The 25,492-nt window shown below is 36.7% G+C and overlaps 3 protein-coding genes and 2 pseudogenes across 3 annotated transcripts; 1 reads left to right on the top strand and 4 right to left on the bottom strand.

The window, feature by feature from the left end:
* The first annotated feature begins 2,805 nt into the window (after positions 1 to 2,805).
* Positions 2,806 to 11,740, top strand: LOC111783517. Its single transcript, XM_023664446.1, has 14 exons — positions 2,806 to 2,988; positions 3,066 to 3,330; positions 3,915 to 4,293; positions 4,536 to 4,757; positions 5,157 to 5,295; positions 5,384 to 5,632; positions 5,718 to 6,002; positions 8,254 to 8,529; positions 8,621 to 8,888; positions 8,972 to 9,341; positions 9,931 to 10,149; positions 10,220 to 10,358; positions 10,932 to 11,177; positions 11,359 to 11,740. The coding sequence occupies exons 1-14, from the start codon at positions 2,806 to 2,808 to the stop codon at positions 11,650 to 11,652; spliced, it is 3,534 nt and encodes a 1,177-aa protein (XP_023520214.1). The 3' UTR covers positions 11,653 to 11,740.
* Positions 11,741 to 12,562: 822 nt separating this feature from the next.
* LOC111782976 lies at positions 12,563 to 15,307 on the bottom strand (annotated as a pseudogene).
* Positions 15,308 to 15,438: 131 nt separating this feature from the next.
* LOC111782975 lies at positions 15,439 to 20,163 on the bottom strand. The gene is made up of 6 exons (XM_023663841.1): positions 19,793 to 20,163; positions 18,460 to 19,462; positions 18,187 to 18,365; positions 16,580 to 16,616; positions 16,261 to 16,328; positions 15,439 to 16,107 (listed from the first exon to the last, which is right to left on the bottom strand). Exons 1-6 carry the CDS (start codon positions 19,888 to 19,890, stop codon positions 15,639 to 15,641), a joined length of 1,854 nt encoding a protein of 617 aa, XP_023519609.1. The 5' UTR covers positions 19,891 to 20,163; the 3' UTR covers positions 15,439 to 15,638.
* A 1,389-nt stretch (positions 20,164 to 21,552) lies between these two features.
* Positions 21,553 to 22,732, bottom strand: LOC111782981 (annotated as a pseudogene).
* A 348-nt stretch (positions 22,733 to 23,080) lies between these two features.
* LOC111782984 (oxygen-evolving enhancer protein 3, chloroplastic-like) lies at positions 23,081 to 24,930 on the bottom strand. The gene is made up of 3 exons (XM_023663847.1): positions 24,594 to 24,930; positions 23,424 to 23,719; positions 23,081 to 23,325 (listed from the first exon to the last, which is right to left on the bottom strand). Exons 1-3 carry the CDS (start codon positions 24,889 to 24,891, stop codon positions 23,227 to 23,229), a joined length of 693 nt encoding a protein of 230 aa, XP_023519615.1. The 5' UTR covers positions 24,892 to 24,930; the 3' UTR covers positions 23,081 to 23,226.
* Positions 24,931 to 25,492: the final 562 nt, after the last annotated feature.

Here is a 25,492-nt window from a genome sequence, read left to right as displayed (position 1 = left end):
ATATCTTAATTTCTTAAGGTATGTTTCTTTATAAACTTGAACGAAAGTTGATTACCAAATTTGATTTTAACTTTGACCCAGAGGAATGGAAATAGAAAAGAGGATTGTTTTTGTGAGATCCCGCGTTCATTAGTGTAGAAACATTTCTCTAAAAAATGCGTTTTAAAAACGTGAGGCCGACGATTATACATAACAGTCTAAAGCAGACAATATCCGCTAACAGTGGACTTGAGCGGTTACAAATGGTACTAAGTCTCCAAAAGAGATGGATTGTGACATCCCACGTTGGAGAGAAGAGATTCTTGACAACTCATTCCAATCAAACGTAAGAAAAATCTATCTTCGGCATAAACTCCAACTCCAAATGGTCACATCTCACATGGCTCCCCCACTCCAATCCACCAAATTTCTTGTCACAGTGGGAACGGACTATGATTTAGGTGGCAGCTTTCCAATGTGGGCACCCAATTTTTAAGCTTATGAAAATCTAAATTTATATCATTAGGTAGAGATAAATATTAAAATAGGAGACAATAACGGACATGGAAAAGGGTTCTTTATTCCCCTTTTTAATGACTAGAACATTTGAATATGTAATGTCCCATGTCTACGATTCAGATCAAAATTTGGAACTCAAATTCAATTCCTCATGTTCCAGCATTTCCCTGTATCTCTTATAACATCACCAAAAAGAAAGGTGCACATTGTTAGTATAAATAGTAACTTTCATTTACTTTTAAGTCTTTTTTAGTCATTCTATCTTCAAGATTGCTCTCATTCGGATTTAGATTCATATCAAACGATGAAAGGATATTTGCAAATGGACCACAAGTCTCCATTTTATTTTATTATTAAATGGTCCACACTTGTAAAAATTGGCTGCATGTGTGGAAGAGAGAAATTAGAGGAAGAGAAGAGTGTGTTTCATGGCCAAGAGTCAAACTCTGAATAATGCTTTTTCATTTTTAGGTTGTCTGTCTCCTCAGCTTCATACCTACCAGCTTCATACCTACCAGCTTCATACCTACCATATCCAAAGGCTACCATGCAATATTGCATGATTCATGTTCCAATGGTTTGTAACTAATTTAGCAAATGTTACGTACACGCCAACATAGCATGTTTAAGGTTCAACTCAAAATATCTAGTGGGTGAGAAGTTCTTCCCTCCCCCATTGTTTAAGTTTTCGAGTTAATTGCGATAAAACACGGTACAAAAACACCAAGGTTTATATTAGAAGTTCTATAATGAGATCTATCAGTGATAACATAATATGTGAGATCCCACGTTGGTTTGAGAGAAACGAAACATTCAAGTCTGAAACCTCTCTCTAGTAGACGCATTTGAAAATCGCGAAACTAAAACCACGAATGGCTGCTGCAGCTAGGTGTGGAACGATCATGTTCAACCAACTCGTGTTTGTGGTGCATATTGTATAAAGAAAAAAGATACCATAAAATGTGTTTCACAACCCAGAGTCAGCAATTAAATTTGGTACACAACATGAAAGGGTGTAGTATGGCCTACTTTGTCTATTTTGTTTGTGGGTAGAAACTTGTGATCGGGATGGGTAAGATTTTTATGGTTGATTTCATTTAGTTCCCTTATGAACCTCATAGAGTTTCATGATCTTCCATATTTTGCACGATGAATTGATGGTGATGTATATCATAATATTTAATACATTTTTATCTCTTCCCTGTTTCGTTTCGTTGGGTTTCGTTGGGTTGATCTGATCTATGCTAATAAATATTATTCGCTTTAGTCCCTTACGTATTATCGTCAGGTAACGATTTTAAAATGCGTCAGATAGAGAAAAGTTTTCATACATTTACAAAGTCACTCTTACGGTGTTAAAACGCGTCTAACGAGAGAGATTTCCACACTTTTATAAACAATATTTCGTTTTATTCTTCAATCGATGTGGGATCTCACACTATCTAAGTCCTCCTTTCTATTGGTTTCTAATTTTTCTAATAAACAAAAATGATCTTTCATATAATTTTGGTTAAATTACTTTAAAAAATCATTTTAAATAGAAACTATTATTATTTTATTTCAAAAAAATAAGTTTAAATTTTAAAAAATATTTAATAAATATCAAGTTTTTTTTGGTACAAGTTTGTAAATATGCATATCTCCTAATAACTATTAGAAATAAAACACGAAACACTTTTACGTATACAAAATTATGAGTCGTACCGTAACTCATATCCCCCAACATCGAAAAGTAATGTATGATATCATCCCTGTGAGTTCCCACATCGATTGGAGAAGAAAACAAAACATTTCTTTTAAAATCGTGAAGCTAAAAGCGATATGTAATGGGCAAAATTGAATAATATCTACTGGCGGTAGGCTTGGACTGTTATAAATGATATCAAAGCTAGATTCCAAGCGGTGTGTCAGCGAGGACGCTAGCACTCCAAAAAGGGTGATTTGTGAGATCCCACATCAATTAACGAAGAAAACAAAACATTTCTTCTAAAACTGTGAGACAGACGATTATACACGTAACCCCAAAATCAAAACCTAATTTAGAAGGATGAACATCAAGAACTTTTTTTTCATTAAAAAGTAAAGAATTAAAGGAAAACGTTTATTGTGTTTTGGAATGAACATATATTGATATGGTTTTGTTCCATACGCTACAAATTCAACCTTTGCTTCCTCTAAATTTGGACTAAATTCATGTGGGGCATTAACCAAATTGCGTATTGACTTTAAATCCAGAGTTGAAGACGCCATACTATATATAAACATCACCACACACCATTCACCACTCACACTCCAACACAACAAAACATGGCTTTTTCTCCACATGCTTCCTTTGCTCCCTTACTTGCATCACTAAACATTCCACAAAGCAATGATTCTCCTGTTAACAAGCGCTTGTTTAACAAACAAACCATTGTTCTTCGTGATCATACATTACTTTCCACTCACTTTAAACCCAATCGTTCCAAGAACCAATCTTTCATTTTAACAGTATGCTACACAGATCTCTCTCACTCTCATACTATGCTGTTTTTTTGTTCTTCGGTTAAATGGATTTTATGTTGCAGGATGATATTGGGCATGAAGCTCCAGTTAAAGGGAGGATTTTGAAGCATGTTTTGAGAGAAATAGGAGACCCTTGGGAATGTTTGAATCTAATTGATGCAACCCAACGCCTTGGCATTGATTATCATTTCCAAGAGGAAATTCAAGCTATTCTGCAAAGGCACTACGTATTGTTTAATGCTGTTCAATTAAATTCAGACACTGATCTCCACATGACTGCCCTCCTTTTTCGACTTTTCAGACAACATGGGTACCTCGTGTCGTCAGGTTGATATTCAATTCTATTATGAAATTTGATTTAAGATATAAAGTTAGCCGTGGAACATATATTTAAGTAATTATGAGTAGTATATTTTATCTTATTTTCAAGATTTCGTTACTAATATATTTTCTACGAGTTAGTTGGTAGCTTATATCTGTTAGGATCACACAACAACGCACACATTCGATCTAGATGAACACAAAGAACAGGATAGAAAAAATGCAATGCAACGCATAGACTCGATCTAGATGAACACAAAGAACAGGATAGAGAAAATACAAAGAACAGGATATAGAAAATACAAGGAGAACTCTAGCTAAAGGATTTATATCGATGACTACAAGTACACAGGACAAGAGAAAATGCAAGGACAACTCTTACTAAAATATTTATATCGATGACTAGGAGCTTTCTCTATACATAGCTATTTAACAATTTTCTTTATATGTCATTTACCAAATATAGCGTATAAAGTTGACTCAGCTCTAAATAAGCATACTCCCTGGCCTAACAATATCTTATCTAAAAGTTGTGAACATTAATTGAAATTCTAATTTTGTTTCTCATTCTTAACAAATTTTCTTACCAGATGTGTTTGAAAGTTTCTTGGACAAGGAGGGGAAGTTCAAGGAAGGGTTGAAAGATGATATAAAGGGGCTGACGAGTTTATATGAAGCTTCGCAGCTATGCATGCATGGAGATGAGATTCTTGAAGAAGCTGAAAACTTTAGCAGCCATTGGCTAAAGGCTAAGGCTGAAGATGAAGAGGTTGATCATCATTTGGCCAGTTTTGTTCAGCATACTTTAGCTTATCCTCATCATAAAAGTGTGGTGCAATTAATGGCGCCTAACTATTTGAATGATATGCAATGGCCAAACAAATGGATTAGTATCTTTCGAGATGCTGCAAAAATGGAGCTTTACTCAGCTCAACGCTTGAGCCAACACGAACTCGCTCAATTTACGAAGTAAGCACTTATGGGTTTGATTTTTTTTTTTTTTTCTCTCGTATTAAATTGAAAATGTAACCGTTCAAGCTCATCATTAGTAGATATTGTCTTAGAAATAGCTTTACAGCTTTATTTCTCTCTCCAACCGACGTGAAATCTTTTAAAAAATATGTCTAAATTGCACTGGCTTTAGACTCGTGCAAAAGTGCCATGATTTTTACTAATAATGCATGGATTTTGTTCATGATGATGATTGACAGATGGTGGAAAGAAACAGATTTGGCGAAAGATTTGAATTTCTCTAGAGATCAACCCATTAAATGGTACGTTGCTTCACTGATTTGCCTCAGCACAGATTCCTTCTACTCCGAACAAAGAATCCAACTTGCAAAATCCATCTCTTTCATATATCTCATCGACGACATTTTCGACGTTTTCGGAACTCTAGACGAACTCACCATATTCACAGAAGCCGTTTGCAGGTTATAAATAAATTGCGTCCTGAAATCACTCTTATTTGCATTTCTTACCAGGGTGTGAAAATCTCTTAGTAATAGACACATTTTAAAAACTTTGAGGGAAAGCCCACAAAACAGACAATATCTGCTAGCAATGGGTTTGAGCTGTTACAAATGATATCAGAGTCAAACACTAAATGGTGTGCCAGCTAGACGCTGGACCTCCAAAAGGGATGGATTGTGAGATCCCACGTCGGTTGGAGAGGAGAACGAAACATTCCTTATAAAGGTGTGGAAACCTCTCCTAACAGATGCGTTTTAAAATCGTGATAAGTAACAAGCCAAAACAGACAATATTTACTAGCGGTAGACTTGAACGGTTACAGTTACATTATTAATATGTTATTTGCAATGGTTGTTTAGATGGGACATGGCTGCTGCTGAAGGATTACCAGACTGCATGCAAACATGTTTAAGAACCCTTTTTGAAGTTACTAATGAAATAAGCTGCCAGATCTATCAAGCCCATGGATGGAATCCTATTCACTCCTTACACAAAGCAGTATAATTTAAATTTACCCATTTCATTTGATCGAAGAAGCCATGGAATTAAATGTTTAAGTGAGTAAAGAGTTGAGTAACTTTTGCAGTGGGCTAAATTATGCAACGCATTTTTGGTGGAAGCTGAATGGATGAGTTCTGGGCAATCACCAAGCGCCGAAGAGTATCTAAAAAATGGAGTGGTTAGCACAGGCGTCCACGTTACATTAACACATGTCTTCTTTTTGTTAGGCGAGGCAATAAGCAAGGAAACTGTGGAGCTCTTTGATGAGGATTTAGATATCATTTCATCTAGTGCTACAGTTTTGCGGCTTTGGGATGACATGGGAAGTGCCAAGGTTAGCTTAATTAATTATGTACCCATATCGTGCACGTATTCGAATGTTCGATTTTAATTTTTAAACTATGCTCATGTTGACATAGGATGAGAAGCAAGAGGGGCATGATGGGTCGTATTTAGAATATTACATGAAGGAGCATCCGAGTATGTGTTACGAAGAAACGAAGCGACATACTATGACGCAAATTTGTAATGCATGGAAGACTCTGAATACAGAATGCTTATTATCCAATCTATTTCCTGCCAAGTTCAATCAAGCTTGTCTCAATCTCGCAAGAGTGGTTCCTATTGCATATAACTATGGTAGAACCCAATCCATTATGTCCCTTGAAAACCTTATTAAACAATTTCTCTTTCATCAAATGGAGGTGTAAATACAAATCAATTTTTTTTTCTTTTTTAGCGAAAAATTTTGAATTTTAACATTTTCGTCGATAATATAAATTTTAATCAATTAGATTGTAATTTGGTTGATTACTTTCAAATAAGCATTTTTTTTTCTTTTTTCGATTTTATTATTTCTTAGTCTTGAACTAAACTTGATTCTGGACTAGGTTAGTCATGAACTAAATTTATAATTCACACTTGGGGGCATGTAGGGTGCGCGTGCATAAGCCAATAGCTCATGTGTGCGCATGGAGCCAACTAACGTACTCGCTTGCAAGAGCCAATATTGACGCCCATAGGCACGTCAAGTCTATAGGCCTTAGCATGTACGCAAGAATTGGGTATTTTGACGCGCATTGTACATTTTTTATTCTTTATTTGATTGTCGTAGCTTTAATTCGAGAGGGAGTTTGTGGTGGAATGTTGCCATGGAAAATAGCTGGTCTTTGGATTCTTGAAAATGGACCATTGTTGCATTTATTTACAGAGTTATTTGAGACATTTCAGGCTCATTTTGAGCTCATACCAGTCTCAAATTTTTCTTCAAAATTTTTAAGACACCCACTTGTGAGAGAGAGGTTTCTAGGCCATTATAACTGCAAAAACACTTATAAAAACTTTTTATAACATAGACTATCACAACATACAAAAAACACTATAAAAAGTCTACGATAGCATAAGTTATCATATCCATTTTTTTTTTTTTTTGTAATGCATGTTTGGTTTAACGTAAATTAGGTAGCAACGGTTTGGTTTAACATAAATTAGGTTATTTAATAATTTTGTTTATCACATAAATATTTATGCAATATTAAAATTAAAAAAAAAAGAGAAAAAAAAAAAGAAAGACCACTCATATTGAATTATTGACACACATAATGATTGATATTTAAAACTTATTTAAAAGGTGGGAAATAGGTCCATCAATAATTGTGTGGAGGCATCAATTTTTGGTTTGTTTTTTTCAATTCGTTTCTGGGTTGTTTGTTAGTGCTTGATTGTGTGGTTTTAAATGCTACAAAATTTTACCCTATTTTTAATAGTTTATTTTATTTTATTTTCGTTGAACCCGAATCTCTCGAAGTCTCGAAAATCGAGTCGTGACATGCTTTTAAGATATTTGTCTCAAGTCTATTAACATATTTGATACGATTGTTTGTGTCTGTGAATGAAAGTGATGTACACTGAACATGTTTAAGATGCGTAAAAGTAAATTTTTATTAGAACCCTGAAAGTGATACAGGAAAAGAAAAGAAATGGAAACGAAAGTGTGGGCCTATTTCGGAAACCATAGCCATCAAGCTACAACTGGGTCTCAATTTTCAAACTCGTGTTTACATTCATTCAATAAACGTTCAGACAAAAAAAAAAAAAAAAAAAAAAAAAAAAAAAAAAAAANTGAAATCTTACAACTAAAACTGAAATTGAAATATTATTTTGGTACCAAAGTAATTGAGATGGAAAAAGTGTTAGTAAATTCAACATGTCATTTAGGCTGCCAAATTCCATTCTATACTTTTGCCTTTTTTTTGTAGTCATTTTCATGTAAATCAATGATATGCTTACCTAAATAGGAATTGGCATTTTTTTTTTTTTTTTTGCTTGTGTATAATAAAAAAGAAAGGTACAATTACGACAATAGCACGTGGTCCCTTACTTTACTTGGTTGTAAGTATTCCTCGAGTATAAATCTAGTTCTAGTAGACACTTAAAATTGTGTATAATAAAAAAGAAAGGTACAATTACGACAATAGCACGTGGTCCCTTACTTTACTTGGTTGTAAGTATTCCTCGAGTATAAATCTAGTTCTAGTAGACACTTAAAATTGTGTATAATAAAAAAGAAAGGTACAATTACGACAATAGCACGTGGTCCCTTACTTTACTTGGTTGTAAGTATTCCTCGAGTATAAATCTAGTTCTAGTAGACACTTAAAATTGTGTATAATAAAAAAGAAAGGTACAATTACGACAATAGCACGTGGTCCCTTACTTTACTTGGTTGTAAGTATTCCTCGAGTATAAATCTAGTTCTAGTAGACACTTAAAATTGTAAGGCTGACAACGATACGTAATGGATCAAAGTGGACAATATCTACTAGCGGTAGACTTGGGTCATTATAAAAATGGTATTAAAGTCCAACACCAATCGATATGCCAGTAAAGAGCAGTGGATTACTAGATCCCACATTAATTAGAAAGGTAAACAAAACCTTTCTTATAAAAATATAAAAATTGATTGGAATGATGCCTATAAATTGGTGGTATCACCAAATACATCCCACCATCTTACAATATCTTGAGCCATTCAAGGATTTCTTCATCCATCCCATGGAAGCAGCAGCATCAGCAATGCTAATAGTTGGAGTAATTCCTCATCCTCCTCCTCCTCCTCCAAAAGCTTCCATGCACAATATGGTTCCTCACTCTCAAAAATGGACCATTCCTCAACATCACTCCTCCCTTCCAATTTCCCTTCCTGCAGATTCACAAATTTGTCCTTCAATTGTATGCCTCTTTGATTTTATATTTTGTTTTGAAAGTGAAATTATCATGAATTTGTTGATAATTAGTGTAGATTTTGGTGCAATTTACGCAGGAGGAAATGAGCATGAAATATGAACTTGAAATGAAGAATCTGAAGCATTTGTTGAGTGAGACGGCCAAAATTGATTCTTTGGAGAGCTTGAATATGATTGATGCAATACAACGCTTGGGGATTGACCACTGCTTCAAACAGGAGATTAAAGCAATTCTTCAAACACAATACACAATGGAAACTCACAATTTTGATGCTAAATGTGGCCTTCATCACGTTGCTCTTCGCTTTCGACTCTTCAGACAACATGGCTATTTTGTACCACAAGGTGTGATTTCAATAACCTTTCATCATGCCAATAACTAAAACAAGAACCCAACAAAATAATAAAAAAAATTTGCTTTTGGGCAGATGTTTTTGAAGGCTTCATCGATCACGAGGGTCTATTAGACACAAAATTTATTGAAAATATCGAAGGGCTCACGAGTTTATACGAAGCTTCCCAATTATGCTTCCCCGAAGACGAAAAACTCGAGAAAATTGGAAATTTTAGTGCTCGTATCTTGAAGAAACTTGCGTGGAATCGCGACGATAATTTAGGCAAACATGTGAGGAAAGCTGTGGCCAATCCCTTTCATAAGAGCTTGGTGAAATTTGTGGTGATGGATTACTTTGGATCCCAATCTCCAAATAAGTGGATATATGTTTTCCAACCCATGGCAAAATTGGATTTCAATAGACTCCAGAACCTACACCGACTTGAATTGTCTCAATTCATTATGTAAGTTTATGCGTGCACTTATAAGCCACATATTTAGGGAATCTTATCACTTTTTTTTTGTTCCATTTCTCAAACATATTTTTTAAGATTTTATACTTTAAAAATTGTGAAATCTCTAGAGAAAAGAACGAAACATCCTTTACAAGAGTAAAGTGATTTAAAGGGTTGTTGTGAGATCGAACGTCAGTTGAAAAAAAGGAATGAAGCATTCCTTATAAGGGTGAGATGATTTAAAGGGTTGTTGTGAGATCTCACATCAGTTGGAGAGGAGTACTAAACATTCGTTGATGAAGTGATTCAAAAGGTTATTGTGAGATCCCACCTAGGTTGGAAAGGAGAACGAATCATTCCTTACAAGGGTGGGGTTGTTGTGAGATCATAAACATTGTTTATAAAGATATGAAAACTTCTCCACATTTTAAAATCGTGAAGCTGTTGGCGATACATAACCGGTCAAAACAAACAATATGGGCTAGTGATAAACGTAGTTGTAGTTTAAATTTTTGGGTTTGATGGGTTTTTTAATGTATTGAAAAACTATTATTATGAAGATGTTTTAATATTATTGTATGATATAATGGGCACATAGGTGGTGGAAGAAGACAGGATTATGTGAAGAACTGAAGTTTGCAAGAGATCAGCCACTTAAATGGTACATTTGTTCGATGGCCGTCTTAGCAGATCCAATGTTTTCAGAAGAGAGAGTTGAGCTGACAAAATCTATATCTTTTATCTATCTTATTGACGACATCTACGATGTATACGGTTCACTTGAAGAACTTAGACTATTCACTAAAGCAATCCAAAGGTATGACACTAATTTCTTCGTGTTTTTTAAGGTACATGCATGTTTTGTGGACTGACCTCAGTTCATGCAGATGGGACTTGGCAGCTCTCGACGGCTTACCAAACCCAATGAAATTTTGCATTATCAAACTTCATGAAACAACAAATGAAATATGTCACAAGTTTTATCTAAAGCATGGCTGGAACCCAATTAATTCCATACACAAATCGGTAAATTTTTATATTAAAGCTGCTATGATTGTGATATCCTACATTGGTTGGGGAGGAGAACGAAACATCCTTTGTAAGGGTGGGAAAATCTTCCCCTAAGAGATGAGTTTTAAAGCTCTAAGGGGAAGCCCAAGAGGGAAAGCCCCAAAAGGACGCTATCAGCTAGTAGTGGGCTTGGGCTGTTACAAATGGTATCAAAGTCAACACATGGCGATGTGCTAGTGAGGAGGCTATTCCCTGAAGGGGATAGACACGAGGTGGTGTGCCAGTAAGAATACTGGCCCCAAAGGGGGTGGATTTGGCGGGGTCCCACATCAATTAGAGGAAGGAAAAAGTGTCAGCGCGGACGCTCGACCCTAAAGAATGGTGGATTGTGATATCCCACATTGGTTGGAGAGGAGAACGAAACACTCTTTATAAGAGTGTGAAAACCTTCCCCTAGTCTACTCATTTTAAAGTCTTGAGGAGAATCTCGAAAGTGAAACCCAAAGAATACAATATCTATTAGCGATGAGCTTGGACTGTTTGATTGTTTGATTTTGTAATGAGCTGAATATTCAATTTTTTTTTCAGTGGGTTAGCCTTTGTGAGGCGTTTCTAGTGGAAGCAGAATGGTTTGGTTCTAGCCATTTGCCAAGTGCCGAAGAATACTTGGAGAATGGAGCAGTTAGTTCTGGAGTTCATGTTGTTTTAGCTCACATCTTCTTTCTCTTAGGCCAAGGTGTGAGCAACGAGGCAGTTCTTTTGAGTAGCAATCCAGACATTGTGTCTTCCACTGCGTCAATTCTTCGACTCAGCGATGATTTGGGAAGTGCAAAGGTAATCTAAGAACGTTTATTTCATTATGTTGAAAATTATTGGGATGGAGTCCCACGTTAACTAATTCAGGAAATGATCATGAATTTATAAGTAAATAATACATCTTACGAGACCTTATGTTCAAAGTGAACAATATCATGTCATTGTTTAAGTGATGAATATCGTTTAATTTATTACACAGGACGAGAACCAAGAAGGACATGATGGGTCTTATATAGAATGCTATATGAAAGAAAATCCAGAGATCTCTGTTGACAGCACACGGGAGCGTATTAGCCACATGATATCCGATGCGTGGAAGAGGCTGAACCAAGAAAGCCTGTTTTCTCCAAATCCATATCCACCGACATTTATTCAAGCTTCTCTAAATATTGCTAGATTTGTTCCTCTTTTGTATGGTTATGATGAAAATCAAGACCTTCCAACGCTAGAGAAGCTTGTGAAGTTTGTGCTTTATGAAAGTGTAGGAGTTTAAGAGACGTTTAAGCTCTTCACCGAGCTTAAAAAATATAATTGAGTCACGAAAAAGAAAAAATATACTACTCTTTGTTTGCATTACCCTACAAATATAGGACGTGTTGTGACAACAAAGAGATTTCATGTACATTTAAGGTCTATTGTCATCACAAAATTAAACCTCTATAAACGCTTATAAAATATTTTAACATAACCCAACTCATAAATTTATTTATCTCTCTACCAGTCTAAGGTTCAAATGTAACCGTTTAAGTCTACCGCTAGCAGATGTTGTCTTATTTGGATTTTTTCGGACTTTCCCTCAAAAATTTTAAAATGTGTTAGTTAAGAGAGGTTTCCACACCCTTACAAAGAATGTGTTTTAGTTAAAAGAGGTTTTCACACCCTTACAAAGAATATTTCGTTCCTCTCTCCAATCGAAGTGGGATCTCACTATCCACCCCCTTGAGGGCCAACATCATCGCTGACACACTGTCTCATGTTTGGCTCTGATACAATTTGTAACAGCTCAAGCACACTCCTAACAGGTCTTTCCCTCTCGAGCGTCTCCTCAAAGTTTTTAAAACGCACCTGTTGGAAGTAAAACTTCGAAGGAAAGCCTAGAAATCAGAATTCAAAGAGAACGATATTCGTGAGTAAGCTGATAATACTTAATAAATTTAAACTAAAAAGTAGAATCAAAATCCAATACTTAATGGAGGCTATTAGTTCATTAAATGCACACTCCCTCCAAAAATATTGGAAACTGGAACACATTTATTTTCACAGTTACCAAAAATGTTTGTATAAATGTCTGGAAAAAAAGAAAAAGAAACTAAATAGAAAGTGGTCACTCCGAGGGTGTTTGTCTTTGTCTCTGTCTTCCACTTCTTTATTAGCTTCAATATTCGTTATCCTAATATTCAATGTTTCAAACAATCTAAAACGACAACTTCATTCATTGAAAATATATGGATCAAAACAATAATTTGAATTCCTCTATCCCTTATATGTTACAACCTGCAAATTAATTGATCTAAGCAAACTTGTTTATAGCTCAATTAGAACACACAGTTTGATTTTTCTTTGCTGCTATGAGCTTTGGATTCATGGCTTTCAGTTCTTCTCTTACCTGCATATTTCCATTAGCAGTGCAGGTAGAAGGCGAGACTCGTACAACTTTACTGATCATACTGCGACAGAACAGATCTATGGGGCTGTATTGCTTGGAAATCAGTGCTCTTCTACAAGGAAATTTTTGGTTTTGTGTCAAATGCTTCAAAGTTTCAGTAGAGAGCTTACTGTAGTTCAGTGAAGAACAGATTTTGATCTTTTCATCTTCACATAATTCAACATGAACCTGTCAATATCAAGACTTTAGTGTTAGTTCCCACTGAAAGGAAGTTGGATTTCCTGTGAAAAATCCCACATTTTTCATTCAGTTTAATGGAAGTTCATTACCTGAAAGTAGATATCAATTGCTTGATAAAGTTTGTCATGAGATTCTCTTGAATTTGACAGTGCCATGGCTAAAGCATTAAACTTGGAGGCCTTCAAATGTGAATCTGGAGCTACTTCCATCAAGTAAAAATCCATCAATCTAGCAACTTTCTCAAATTTACAAAGCTGGAACGGGCAGATTTTGGATTCAACCTGAAAGGACTTTAAAAGCCTCAGAACCAAATTCACATCATACACATAATCCTTTCCACAGGGAGCGGGAATAAGCAAATGGCTCACTGTCAATTGATCCAATTGTGAACCCATCAAAACCTCTAGTTTGTGTTTAGATTTTCTGCTTATCTTCAAACTCAGAGCTGCCTGATATATGTCAAACAAACCTTCACCAGAAAAAGAACTCTGGTGATCAAGCAAACAGAGTAAATCAATAACACGCTCAGTGATTCTCTGCTGCTCATTTAGTTCAGAATGACAAGATCTTGATTTTCTATAGAAAAAGAGAAACCTACAGATTATCTTGTGGTCAAGATTGCGTGAAACCATCATTTTTGTTACTTTCTGGATCATGTCAATATTCAAGATCACCAAATCTTGAAACCACCAAGTTGTTCTAGTGAACTTGCTGGTGGCACTCTCATGGCTTTTAGTATCATAAGAATAACGAAAACTAGAGCTGGTAGAAAAAGATGAACTTGTACTTTCATAACTAGAAAAATCAAGCCTGCCTATCAGGGAATCCAAGAGTTTATGAACCAAAAATGAATCTTTCCTGACTGAAAGACAAACTTGGTACTGTTTCAAGGCCAACAGAAGCTCAGACCAGCTCCAAAATTTCAGTCCTTGGAAGGATTTTTTGGTTTCAGCTATTAAGTGGGTCTCTGCAGAATCACTAGGACATTCCAGCTCCAAGAAAAGGGCTGCATAGTGAAGAAGGACTATATTAGATGGGGTGATTTCAACTCTTCCACCATTGTAGCAAAACCTTGCAATATGTTCAAAGCCTTCAGGACCTCCAGGAAAGCCATGTAAGACAACTTTCAGACCCCTTGCTACATCTGTGGATGTTCTTATTAACTTTCTTAGCCTACCAGAGAAAGAAAGAATGATTCTCTGCAAATTTCAATTGCAAACGCTGCTGTTAGAAATTTTCTGAAAATGTTTATTAGATAAAACAGACAAATGAATGGAAAGGCAGTATAAGCAAATGGGTAACAGAGGAACATGAAGGGAACAGAGCTTCAGAGTAATCATGGAAACTTTTGAGGAAGCTTTCAGAGGGAAGCTCTTTTGCTTTTTTACTTTATTGGTAATAGAAATGAAGGGAGTGACAAAAAAACATATATATATAAATATTATGAACTGCATATACCTTGTCCACCATAAAAGTTGCTTCTCCATTGACATCTACTTCAAGATCACAACACACTCCCATTCTTCAATATGAAACATATAAACACATATGAGTTCATTCAGCTTCAGAAGATCTGCATTTGGAAAGAGAGGAAGTCTTGACACAAGATTGAAAAAATGAGAATCCTCAAGAGTTGCATGCAAGAAAAGGAAAGTGGAAAGAAAAAAGGGGAAAAGGTGGGAAGAGTTCTCTTTGAATCTTCTACTGTAACTTAACGACAGTTTTTGAGAGTTCTAACTTTTTTTTTTCTTTTTGATGCTTCTTACAACAAAAACCAAATTCAAAAGATAAATTTAAGACGGCAGAACTGAGGCGAACTGACCAAGATTGGTTGAACAACATGGTCTTAATTTCCACGACGATTCTTCTGAGAAATCTTGGGTCTATCAAAGCACTAGTACCAAGTAGTAGAAACAAAAGACAGAGCTTAAAAGTTGGAAATTCAGAACCCAAGAAGCCGACGAGAACTGGTAGTGTCATTCCAAAGTGACGTTTGTTAGCAAATGGGCATAGGCCTAATTATTTTAGTGCGGCTTTTTCCGGTACTCAAGCCACCAATTCGTGGATAGTGGTGGTTAGGCCCTTTGGGTGGATGTTGGATCCCACAGGCTTGAAAGTCGAAACTAACAAGTCCTTTTAGTGGAAGCCAGATGTTGGGAAAAGATGCTAACTCAGTTTCTGGGCAGCAATTTTTGGCACTACGATAAGAGCTTGAAGCCATAAGAGTCGACAAGCTTGGTTTTGTGGCAGGTTCTATCGTAGTGCCACCTGAATTCTAATAATGATCACTTCCTATTTGGTTAATGCAGAAAAAAAATTGCGATGAAAAATGACTTGTTAAACGTAATAACAGACAATTTTCTGCAAAGAAAGTTTTCAGCAAACGATCATTCTGCAATACTACTGAATAAACATTCTCAAGGGAGAGAAAAATTCATAAAGTTTCGCCATGAAAATTAATGAAGCAGCTGCCATGTTTCACTGTCAATACAATCGTTTCCACCACGTAGCAAAGCCAAACAACAAACTAAAAGTTTCAACTTCTTTTTGTTTATTGCGTTTGTTCCCACCCATTTCCTTTCCTTTCTTTTTTTTCTTTGTTCTTTTTCCGACGACCGAGAAGGGTTGCTATTTTAATAACCATTAATTTGAGGTCTAGGGGATGGACCCATTAGGCGCGAAAAAGGCATCTGAGACCGGCCTGGCAGGTTCCTTTGACTGGGAACCCTATCGGGCACGTTAGAATCTGAGACTGATCTAGAGAAGGCTTGAGCCAGCTCAAGGGCAGAAGCTACTTTCCCATAACGCAAACCAACAGCGTTTGAGGCAGGTTTCGGCTGCTGCTGCTCAGCAGGCTTGCGCCAAGTCTCTGGTGAAGGTGGCCGCTCCAGCTGCTGCTGCTGTTGTTTTTCAGTTTCTCTATTCTTCCTTCGGTTATCACGGAAATTCCTCCTTTGCATCTCTGGATCTGCCCTGTTATCCTTCCTCTCACCCTCCTTACCTATCCTTCGATCAAAAGATGGATTCTCCATTTTTCCAGACTGATGCACAGGAACAGGGGGTCCTTGAACCCTTTCAGTCCTTGAAAAATTTTCGTCAATCCTTCCAACAACAAAACGTAACGCATAAACAGTTATCAATGAAAGCTTCTTCTTTTTCCTTGTCCCCTTTTTTTCTTTTGTAGGGATGGGGGAGGGAGGAGGGCCAGATGGGAGAGAGACAGAGAAATAATACATTCAAAGACGGCCTCAATACCTTTCGGAATTTTGTACAAGATCATTGTTGTTAATTGTGGTATTTTCAAGCCCTCGTTCCTTCAGAACCTGAGGAAAGCAAAAATCTTATCATTTATCAGGAAAATGGGGCCACAAAGAATTGGGCATTAAATAGGGGGACGTCCGCTAAACTATTTATTTGAACGCCAATAAAGAAGAGCAGGACGCTTGACTTTAAGTAATTTATTTGACTACATGCTCTAGTAGAGGAACAAAAGAAGGAATAATTTATTCAATAACAGTGCCAGATCCGTCAAAATGACGAGCAGCTGACACCCAAAACTAAAGATACAACTCACCTGCTCCCGTGGGCGAGCACCACCAAACAACGCAATCCTGCACAAGGCACGGACATTTACCTTCTATCAGCAAGGTAAGTAAAACTAAAAAAATCCCCCGACATTAAGCAAAAAATTCCAACTTATACCAAGACTTCGGAGACAGATACGTCAGAAATACAAACTACTCCAAATCAGGCAAATGCAGAAACGTACGTGTTCTGGTTCATATCAAAAGTTTGTTAAAATTCAAATGTTGCATTTCTGAGGGAACCCACTGGCTAAGCAAACAAAAACATTATTTACAACCTGTTTACTATTTCAATATTACAAGTTCCACAGAAAAAGAAAAAAAAAACACAAGGTGTTCGGCAAATGGATTATAAGTTCGCTCTCACACAGAAATGTCCTTCGGACGGAATCAATAAAGAATTGAATGAAAAATGTAAATGGAAAAAGTAGTTGAAGACCCAACGTCTGGGTCAAATACAAAAGCATTTTTCTCAAATATACTCTTGTTGTGCCAGTAGTCTCCAGCTTGATAGCCAAATATGCTTTGTTGCCCAGACGTGAGATATTTTCTGTGTTCCATAATACGGTTAACATTGAAGTACACTCTTTTCTTTTAGTTGGTGCCAATCTTCTCCAATTTGATAGTCCCAATATGCTTTGTTTCCCATACGAGGGATATTGTTGTGTTTCAGAACAAGATTAACCAATACCAACATGTTAACTAACTGATTACAATAAATTAGATTGGATTTTGCAAATTGTCTGCGGCGGTAGCTCGACATGACATGAGCTTGAGAGGAGTTCAAGAACCAATTTTCTTTTTATTTAAGAAGGGCTAAAATTTTTTCTTTTACCGGTCTTCTCCTATTTGATAGAGCCCCAGTTATGCTCTGTTGCCCAGACAAGAGATATATCACTGATAGAAAGTCCAGGTAAGCGACCCACAGAATTTGAAAACTTTACCTTTTATTTTAGAACTCAAGAACACAGTAGTACAACAAATAGAACAGATCCAGTAAAAGTAAGACCGTAAAACTTAACCTTTTATTTTATACTAAGAAGGTAGTATTATGTTCAGTTCAAATGGAGTTGAAAGATGTCACTGATAACAAAACAGAAGATGACTAGAAGGTCTATTGTATAAGGACAGCTATTCCATGAGATTATCACAACCTAAAACTTGATTTCTAAAGTTGTAAACTTCATTAAAGCATGAGAAAAATTGTGTATTTTCGCTTGAGCCAATATGTACAATCAACTATCAAGTTAATTGGTAAATTTAAGTTTTCCAGACAAGATGTGACATTCATATATCAATGCAATCAGGAAATGCACATATAAACAAATAAAAATCAAATGGAAATGGGGGAAATGATCATGAAACAAACAAACCATGAAACCAAAAGGTAAAGCATTTCACGTATTTGGCTGCCTTGTTTTATTTACCAAGGTTGTCCCGACATCACCAAAAGTCTACAAGACATGAGCAAAGGAAAACTAAATTTAAACAAATAGCTTCCAACTATATCAGCAATATGCATCTTCAAATCGAATAGGGATGCAGAAACAGAAAACAAAGTCAAACATTATAAAAACTTGCAGTTCACGTTACTAACCTGTCTCTCCCAGAATTTCCTTCCGATTGTTCAGTGGATTGTGAACGAGGCTTCAAATTCAATTTTGGACGCTCAATTCCCTCCTTCCCACTCTCAGAGCCAGCTGAGCTAGGTTTCACAGAAATTGAATTTCCATACATTTCATTCACATTTTCAGCAGTAACAGCATCAGAAATCATCTGGCATGCCAAATTCAACCACAGGAAAAGGATCAGTAAAATAACTATAAAACCGAAAGGAAAATGTATGGAGGCATAAATGAAAAGTTCATACCTGCGTATGATCAACAGTATTTGGTTCTGAGCCTGCCAATGGCTTTGTTCTTGGAAGTAATTTCAACTTTGGGCGCTCTGACACTAATGAACTCACAGGATGAAGCAAATCAGATCCACGTCCACCAGCCATTTGATTAGGATCAGAATTTTGAACTACAGCAGCATCCATTTTGGAAGATCTCTCTTTTACAGGATGATATTTAGGGACTGCGACCCTATCATGCTCTGATAAATCTTGTCTATGTGCCTCAGTTTCATTATCTATGCCAAGTCCTCTTTCAGCATGCCTAGCTAATGATGCGTCACGATGTTCCCTACCATACAATCCATCCACCCTGCCAACGGAACTACCATAACCCTTTGGCTGTACTTTAATATCCGGTTCCGAGGATGCAGCAACGACAACATCCGTTTGATAATGAACGGACTGCTTTGACTGCCACCTCCCTGAAGACACCTTTTCGAGAGCACTAGCGTGAGCAAGCTTTGAGACAGTGCTCGGTTCATCCCATGCAGAATGTGAATGCTCGTTAACCCTAGAAACCACCTCCTTCCTTGCTTGCCAAGCATTTGGATGAGACCCAGAAAAAGCCATCCCGCTGCCGCCACCTAAATTCTGAGAAATTGCCCCTGCGTGGAGGGCGTCACTGACTCTCCCTGCGTACGAATTTACCACACCAGCAGTTGGGAACTGCGACATCGGAGCGAACCTCCTCCCACTGGATTCATAATCAGGCTTTAACTCTGAACGACTAGGCAGAACCCTAATGCTCTCATCGCTGATGGTTCGACGTGGGGAAGTTACACCGCCGAGGGGCTTCCTTTCATCCTCGTCGAAATTCCGGCCAATGTGTGCAGTAGGAGCGAGAAATGGAGTTTTGTCATCAAAATGCCTGGTTGCCGGAGAGGAATGCGGCCTAGACCGAGGGTCCGACCTGTTCATTGGGTTCCCCCACGATGTAGGACGATCGAAACTAGTTCGATCCGAAGGTCTAACGTTTCTTCAAAAAGAGATAAAAACAATGAAATCAGCCAATTGCACTTGCAGATCTAGTTTCGAATAAATTTTACAAAAAAAGGAAAAAAAAAAACTAAAAAGAACGTAGTAAATTATTGCATGGACTGGAGGATCGAGGAGGTTATATAACTCGGATCTAGTCCTTCGATCCAAACTCGCATCGAGAGGTGGAAATAACAGTCTATATCACAAAATCAAATAAATAAAACTTCTGCATAGAACTCAAATTAAAGTAAAAAAAAAGTGATTTTGAAGAAAAGAGAGAAAATGTGAGTTTGGNACGAAAACAACAACATGGTTGATCGAGACATACACCCCAGGAGCAGACGGGAGAGGGAGATCAGTGGGGATAGAGCCGCCGTGGAAGTCCTTGAGCGTCATAGTATTACCACTGACTTTCTTCTTCGACATCGCTCCGAATGGAACCCTAATTTCTTCTCGAATTCTTCAAGTTCTTCTGGTAGATGAATTGACAGAGATTTAAGTAGGAGAAAAAACGGTGAAGAAAAAAAAGAAGAGGAAGAGAAAGCCCGCAAATCGCTAGAGATGAATGGGTGTTATTGCACTAATTTTGCGTATCTCTCTGTTGATTGAACTGCAGGCGGGGCTTCCCTTTTCCTTCTCACTGCTCTCTCGCTCGCGGACCAGAGAGGATCGCCTTCTTTCTTTTCATGTCGTTCGATTGGTCGAGTTATTCTGACTCGCCGCCTCCTAGACCGTTTCGGACCGTCCGATAAATAAAATCGGCCCAACAAAGATACTCCCTTAGGCTACGGCCCAACTTTATGTGGCTGAGATTCTTTTGTTAAGGCCCAAGCCCAACATTAGACAATAATTCCAACCTACTTTAACCATGTCTAAAATTTTTAAAATATTACTAAAAATGTAAATTTTAATAACATTTATTAATTATAAAATAATCCGACTAAGATTTCAAAGTCATTTTTTATGCAATAAATCACTGGTTGACCTGACGAAATCGAGCAACCCAACTCAACTTCGATTTTAAATTATATGGTTTTGTTTGTTTTTTTTTTTAAACTCGAGTAGGTTGGTTCTAGGTTGGTTCGGTTCCCAAATTGAAGACCTTAAAAATTGGGTTAAACTAAAACGATCCAGTTATGTATGATTTTTAAGCTCAGCCCATATTACCCATTATATACAATTGTTCAAACCTAACTCAGTCTCTAGTTCTATTCTCCATCTCTCTATCGTGGTGTTCTTGCTTCTTTTTCCGTCGTTCCAATCATTTGTGGGTTTTTTTTTGTTCATCACTAAGTAAATTTTTCATCTCAATCTTTTTTTTTTCTTTTTTTTGTGAATTTTCTTTTAAATGAGGAGTACGAATTAATTGCATAATTTTCTTCTCAAACATTTTATTTCAATTTGGATAAAAATATGAAAATTGTAATTTTGTTTTAATTCATTAGTGTGATTTCAAATACGATACACCACCCATGAGTGTTTCATGGTAGTAATTCTCACCCATAAGAAATAACTCGGATATGTTCATTGGGTTCCAAAAAAAAACGCGTGCTAAATTTTTCATTTTTATGAAAAATATTGTCCTTGGGACACCCCGTATGAAACTAGTACCGAGCGAAAACATTTAAGAAAACAATATAAAAATATCAATTTAGAGAGCAAAGTAAATGATCCGTTAATGTTTGTTGGGGTAGGAACATGAATTTTTGTGAAAAATAGTTTAAAAAAATAAACAAAATGTCAATTACAGAGTCTCAAGATTTTTTTTTTTTTTTTTTTTTTTTTTTTTTTTTTTTTTTTTTTTTTTTTTTTTTTTTTNATTTCTAACTTAAAGTAATTGAAAGTTGTTTACGGAATTAGGAGATTTATAAAGTGTCAAGTTATATGTTTTAATTATTCATTTTATTGCGAAGATTTTAAAGACAGAATACTTTAAAACTAGGTAATAAAAAAAAAAGTCTTCGATCACATAGAGATCTATTATTTCTCTTTGAAATGTAAAAAATACAATTATTGAGAAAAAAATTAAGCTTAATTACTTGAAGAATTTTAAAAATTAAAATAAAATGTGAGCGTTAAAAAGATTATTCAATCCGTTGATGGAGTGGTCTCAGCTGGTGCTGGTTTAGCACATATGGGAGGGTTTTGCTTTCCAGAAATGATCGGTTTCACATTTGCACACTGAGACACAATTGGCCCTTCCTTACCACTATAAGTAAGGTCAATATCAGCAACTTCCACATCTTCACATGGATTACTTTTACTCCAAACAAATTTGACTGCAACTGGACTAGCATATGTGCCCCTGCTATTCTTGAAACTAACTTTGCTAATCTTAATTGTTGATGGAATCGGGATGTTCAAAATAAACATTAATTAATATTTGTTCAAAAGATAATTAGTTGGAATCCAACAAGGTTCGATTTTAATCCATACCTCTCGGTTGCATTGATTCCATGGGCAATATTCTTGATCTATGATGATAGGGTTAGTAACATTAACCATTTTAATATCCTCAAAATGCATGTCAGAGACTGGGTATGAGACGACAGAATCTGGCCATGATTTGATCCTGACACCATTTGTAGTACCGATCAATTTGAATTTCTTCACTGTTAACTCCTACCACTTCTTTTTCAGTTTTATACTTGCCCAAGTTGCCTACGCTAATGCCATGTCCCGGCCCACAAGTAACATCATTAATAGTTATTTTTTTGTTAGTGTATCCTACAGATATACAATCATCTCCCGTTGCGATTACGGTATTGAGAATGTTAACTTCTTCTGAATCAGCTTTCCTGGCAATCGTTATTTTCCCAACCAGCTTTTCCTTAGCCATCGAAAACTCCAGTACCTGACAATGTCAAATGATCGACATATTCCATAACAAGCAACCCATCTCCTTCCGTGTCAGTAGGAGAAACTTGTATTGTTCCTTCAACTTGAAGCTCAATAGGACTTTTACATGGACCTTTGAGTCTCGATTCAACTAATTGATAAATTCCTGTTGGACCAATACTTTACTTGGTGTAGTCGACGCACATGCTTCCTTCCATGCATCTGCTAAGCCTGTGAATTCAATCATTTCATTTGAAAAAAATATTTTATACAAAATGAAAATTTGGTTTATCAACTTAGACAAATGTACACGAGTAATATCAGCATTAGGTTTGACATCGAAAACACCATCAGTAGCATCGGATTGACCACTAGATACCAACAATAACAGTAGTGGTATTAATGCCATAAACTTTGATATCAATCCCATACTTTGCGTTATTTTCTTTTGGTTCAACTTTCCAAACGTCTTAATCCGTTTCAATGCATTCATCCACCTCAAATTCTCTTTATATACAAAGAGAAAAATACCCCATGCCCAATTCTTATTAACTAAATTTGTTAAAAAAAATCAATATGTGGTTAGAAGTTAAACTCTTGTGTGTCTATAATTGGCTTTTCCTTAAACGTTGTAGGACTCCTTCTCCTTAACCTAATTAATTCCTTAAATTTCTTTGTGAGATAAACATGCATATCCGTCTATAGAATTAGATCACATTGCCAACCAATAATATAAAATATATGCCCTTAACTTAACTATGTCAATATAATACTGTGTCGAACAAATATTTGTAAATCTATAACGAAAATATGTGGTAGAACTCTATTAAATTGTAAACGTGCTTTAGAGGCTGAATATAACATTAGTTCAAGCGGGTGTGTTCACAAATAATTTCACATCACATTGGCACAAAAGCTGTTGTTCTAACCAATCTTGGCGAGGACATCGTTGAGGGTTGACACAGTCTGAGCGTAATACTTCTCTGCTTCTGAGCTGCTCTTGATCTTTGCTGCATAATCCAACTGCAAGTTGCCCATTTGATGGTGGGTGGACAAAGAAAACGTCAGAAACAATAGAACAGACGTGTAATTGAATCAATGCTAAATTTTGGAATACTAACGTTGTTGATGTCTTGGAAGAGCTTTCCAGTGAGATCCTTAAGGGCTTGCTTCTCTTCCTTAGGCTTGGCAGAAATGATTGTCTTGAGATCATAACGGAGGTACTCTGCTTTGAGACGAAGGTCATCGCGGACGAATGGCCAAGCCTTTTTCTCTATTGATTCCTTTACATTAATGATGTCCTTGGCTGACTCTTTCGCCCTCGCCACCGCCATCTCTGGGCTTTGTGGTTGCAGGAAGAACCTATCTTTAAGTGGCAGATCCAAGTCCCTTGCTTGGTCTGAGTTCAGAGTCCCAGCTGCAACAATCAAAACATTGCCATCAATTTTATTTCGATATTGTCCACGTGTAAGTTCTTGTGACTTTATTTTAGGCTTACTCAAAAGGCCTTATTCCAGATAAAGTATTTTTTTTATTATAAACACATGATCATTCCTTAAATTAGCCATCTCCCCTCCAACAAAATACATCTCTCCTTAATCGAGGCTCGACTCCAAATGAGTCTTAGTCATTTTTTACTATGCTTTCAAGGAGGATTGACTCCTACGTCTCCCCTTAATTGAGGCTCGACTCCAAAGGAGTCTTAGTCATTTTTTACTATTCCTTCGAGGAGGATTGACTCCTTTTTCTTTAGCATCCAGCACTTTTCCTCGAACAAAGTACGTTTCCCCTGAATCGAAACTAACCCTTAATCGAGGCTCGACTCCTTTGAAGTCTTAGTCATTTTTTACGATGGCCTTCGAGAAGGATTGACTCCTTTTTCTTCATCATCCAACACCTCCCCACCTCCCCTCGAACAAAGTACGCCTCCCCTTAATCGAGGCTCGACTCCTTTGGAGTCTTAGTCATTTTTTACTATGCCTTCGAGAGGGTTGACTCCTTTTTCTTTTGGAGTCCTTTGTTCAATATTTGAGGATTTACCAATCTGTTGGCACGACTAAGTTTAGGGCATGACTCTGATACCATGGTATAAGCTTCACAATGGTATGATATTGTCTAATTTGAGCATAAGCTCTCGTTTGGGTTTCTCCGGGAGACTTCACACAAATGGAGAGAGTATTCTTTAATTATAAACTCAGGATCATTCTCTAAGTTAGCCGTGAGACTTTCATCATTTAACAAATTTCAATGTAACTCATGGATTACGATTAATTTAATGTTTATTCACTTACGGAGTCCACCGGAGGGAGGGGGCGGGGGGCCGAGCTTGATGGGCTTAGCATCAGCGAGAACGGCTTGAACGAACGAGGCAGAGGTGACACCGGCCGCGACCAAGCCAAGAACGGCCCTGCGGCTGGTCTCTGTCTCAGCAGGCACTTGCTGAGCTCTGATCATCAACCCAGACCGGGGGACGGAGGACCTGCTGCTGCTGCTGCTGCCAGCCACACTCAATCCGGTTGAGCCACTAATATGAAGGCTACCTTCCAACACAGCCTGAGAGGAACCGCAAAACCCTGCCATTGATGCCATTTCTTCGACCACCAACCTCTGGAATACCTTTTTGTTTATGTGAGACACAGAGTCGTTGGGGGCGCCACCTTATCTGCCATTCACTTGGATAAGTTGGATCTGGTTTGAACCAATTGTGTATCAACGCGTGTTAAGTGATTCTTCCTCTTTGGATTGGATAGGTTCCAGCATGGACAACTAAAATTTCACCACGTGGACTTCACGAAATCATATAAAACATTATTCATATTATTTAATTTCTTCATTTGTCCACTAATTTATGTAAATTATATTTTATATCGTGCTTGTAACATCAATTTTCATCCCTTATTTTTATGAAAAAAATTAAAATTTAAATAAATATATTTTTTTTTTCAATGAAAAATTAAATTAATGGTTAACTTCCATATAAGTTAAGTAATCGAAATATAAGTCGTTGGAACCTTATAATCATTTATTTTGTTCTGTTTTGGTGTTGCCCACTACCATTTATCTCGACCAAAAAAAAATCAAACAAACGCTGGAAAATTTAAATTTAAATTATTCTAATGATGCTGAAATTACTATAAAAAAAAATGAACATTAGAAAAAGTATGAGAGTGACCACTCTTAGTGGTAAGCC

This window comes from Cucurbita pepo, chromosome LG20 (genome assembly GCF_002806865.2).
Source record: "Cucurbita pepo subsp. pepo cultivar mu-cu-16 chromosome LG20, ASM280686v2, whole genome shotgun sequence".
In the NCBI taxonomy this organism is placed as follows: Eukaryota; Viridiplantae; Streptophyta; class Magnoliopsida; order Cucurbitales; family Cucurbitaceae; genus Cucurbita; species Cucurbita pepo.
This window is presented reverse-complemented; position numbering and strand designations above follow the sequence as displayed.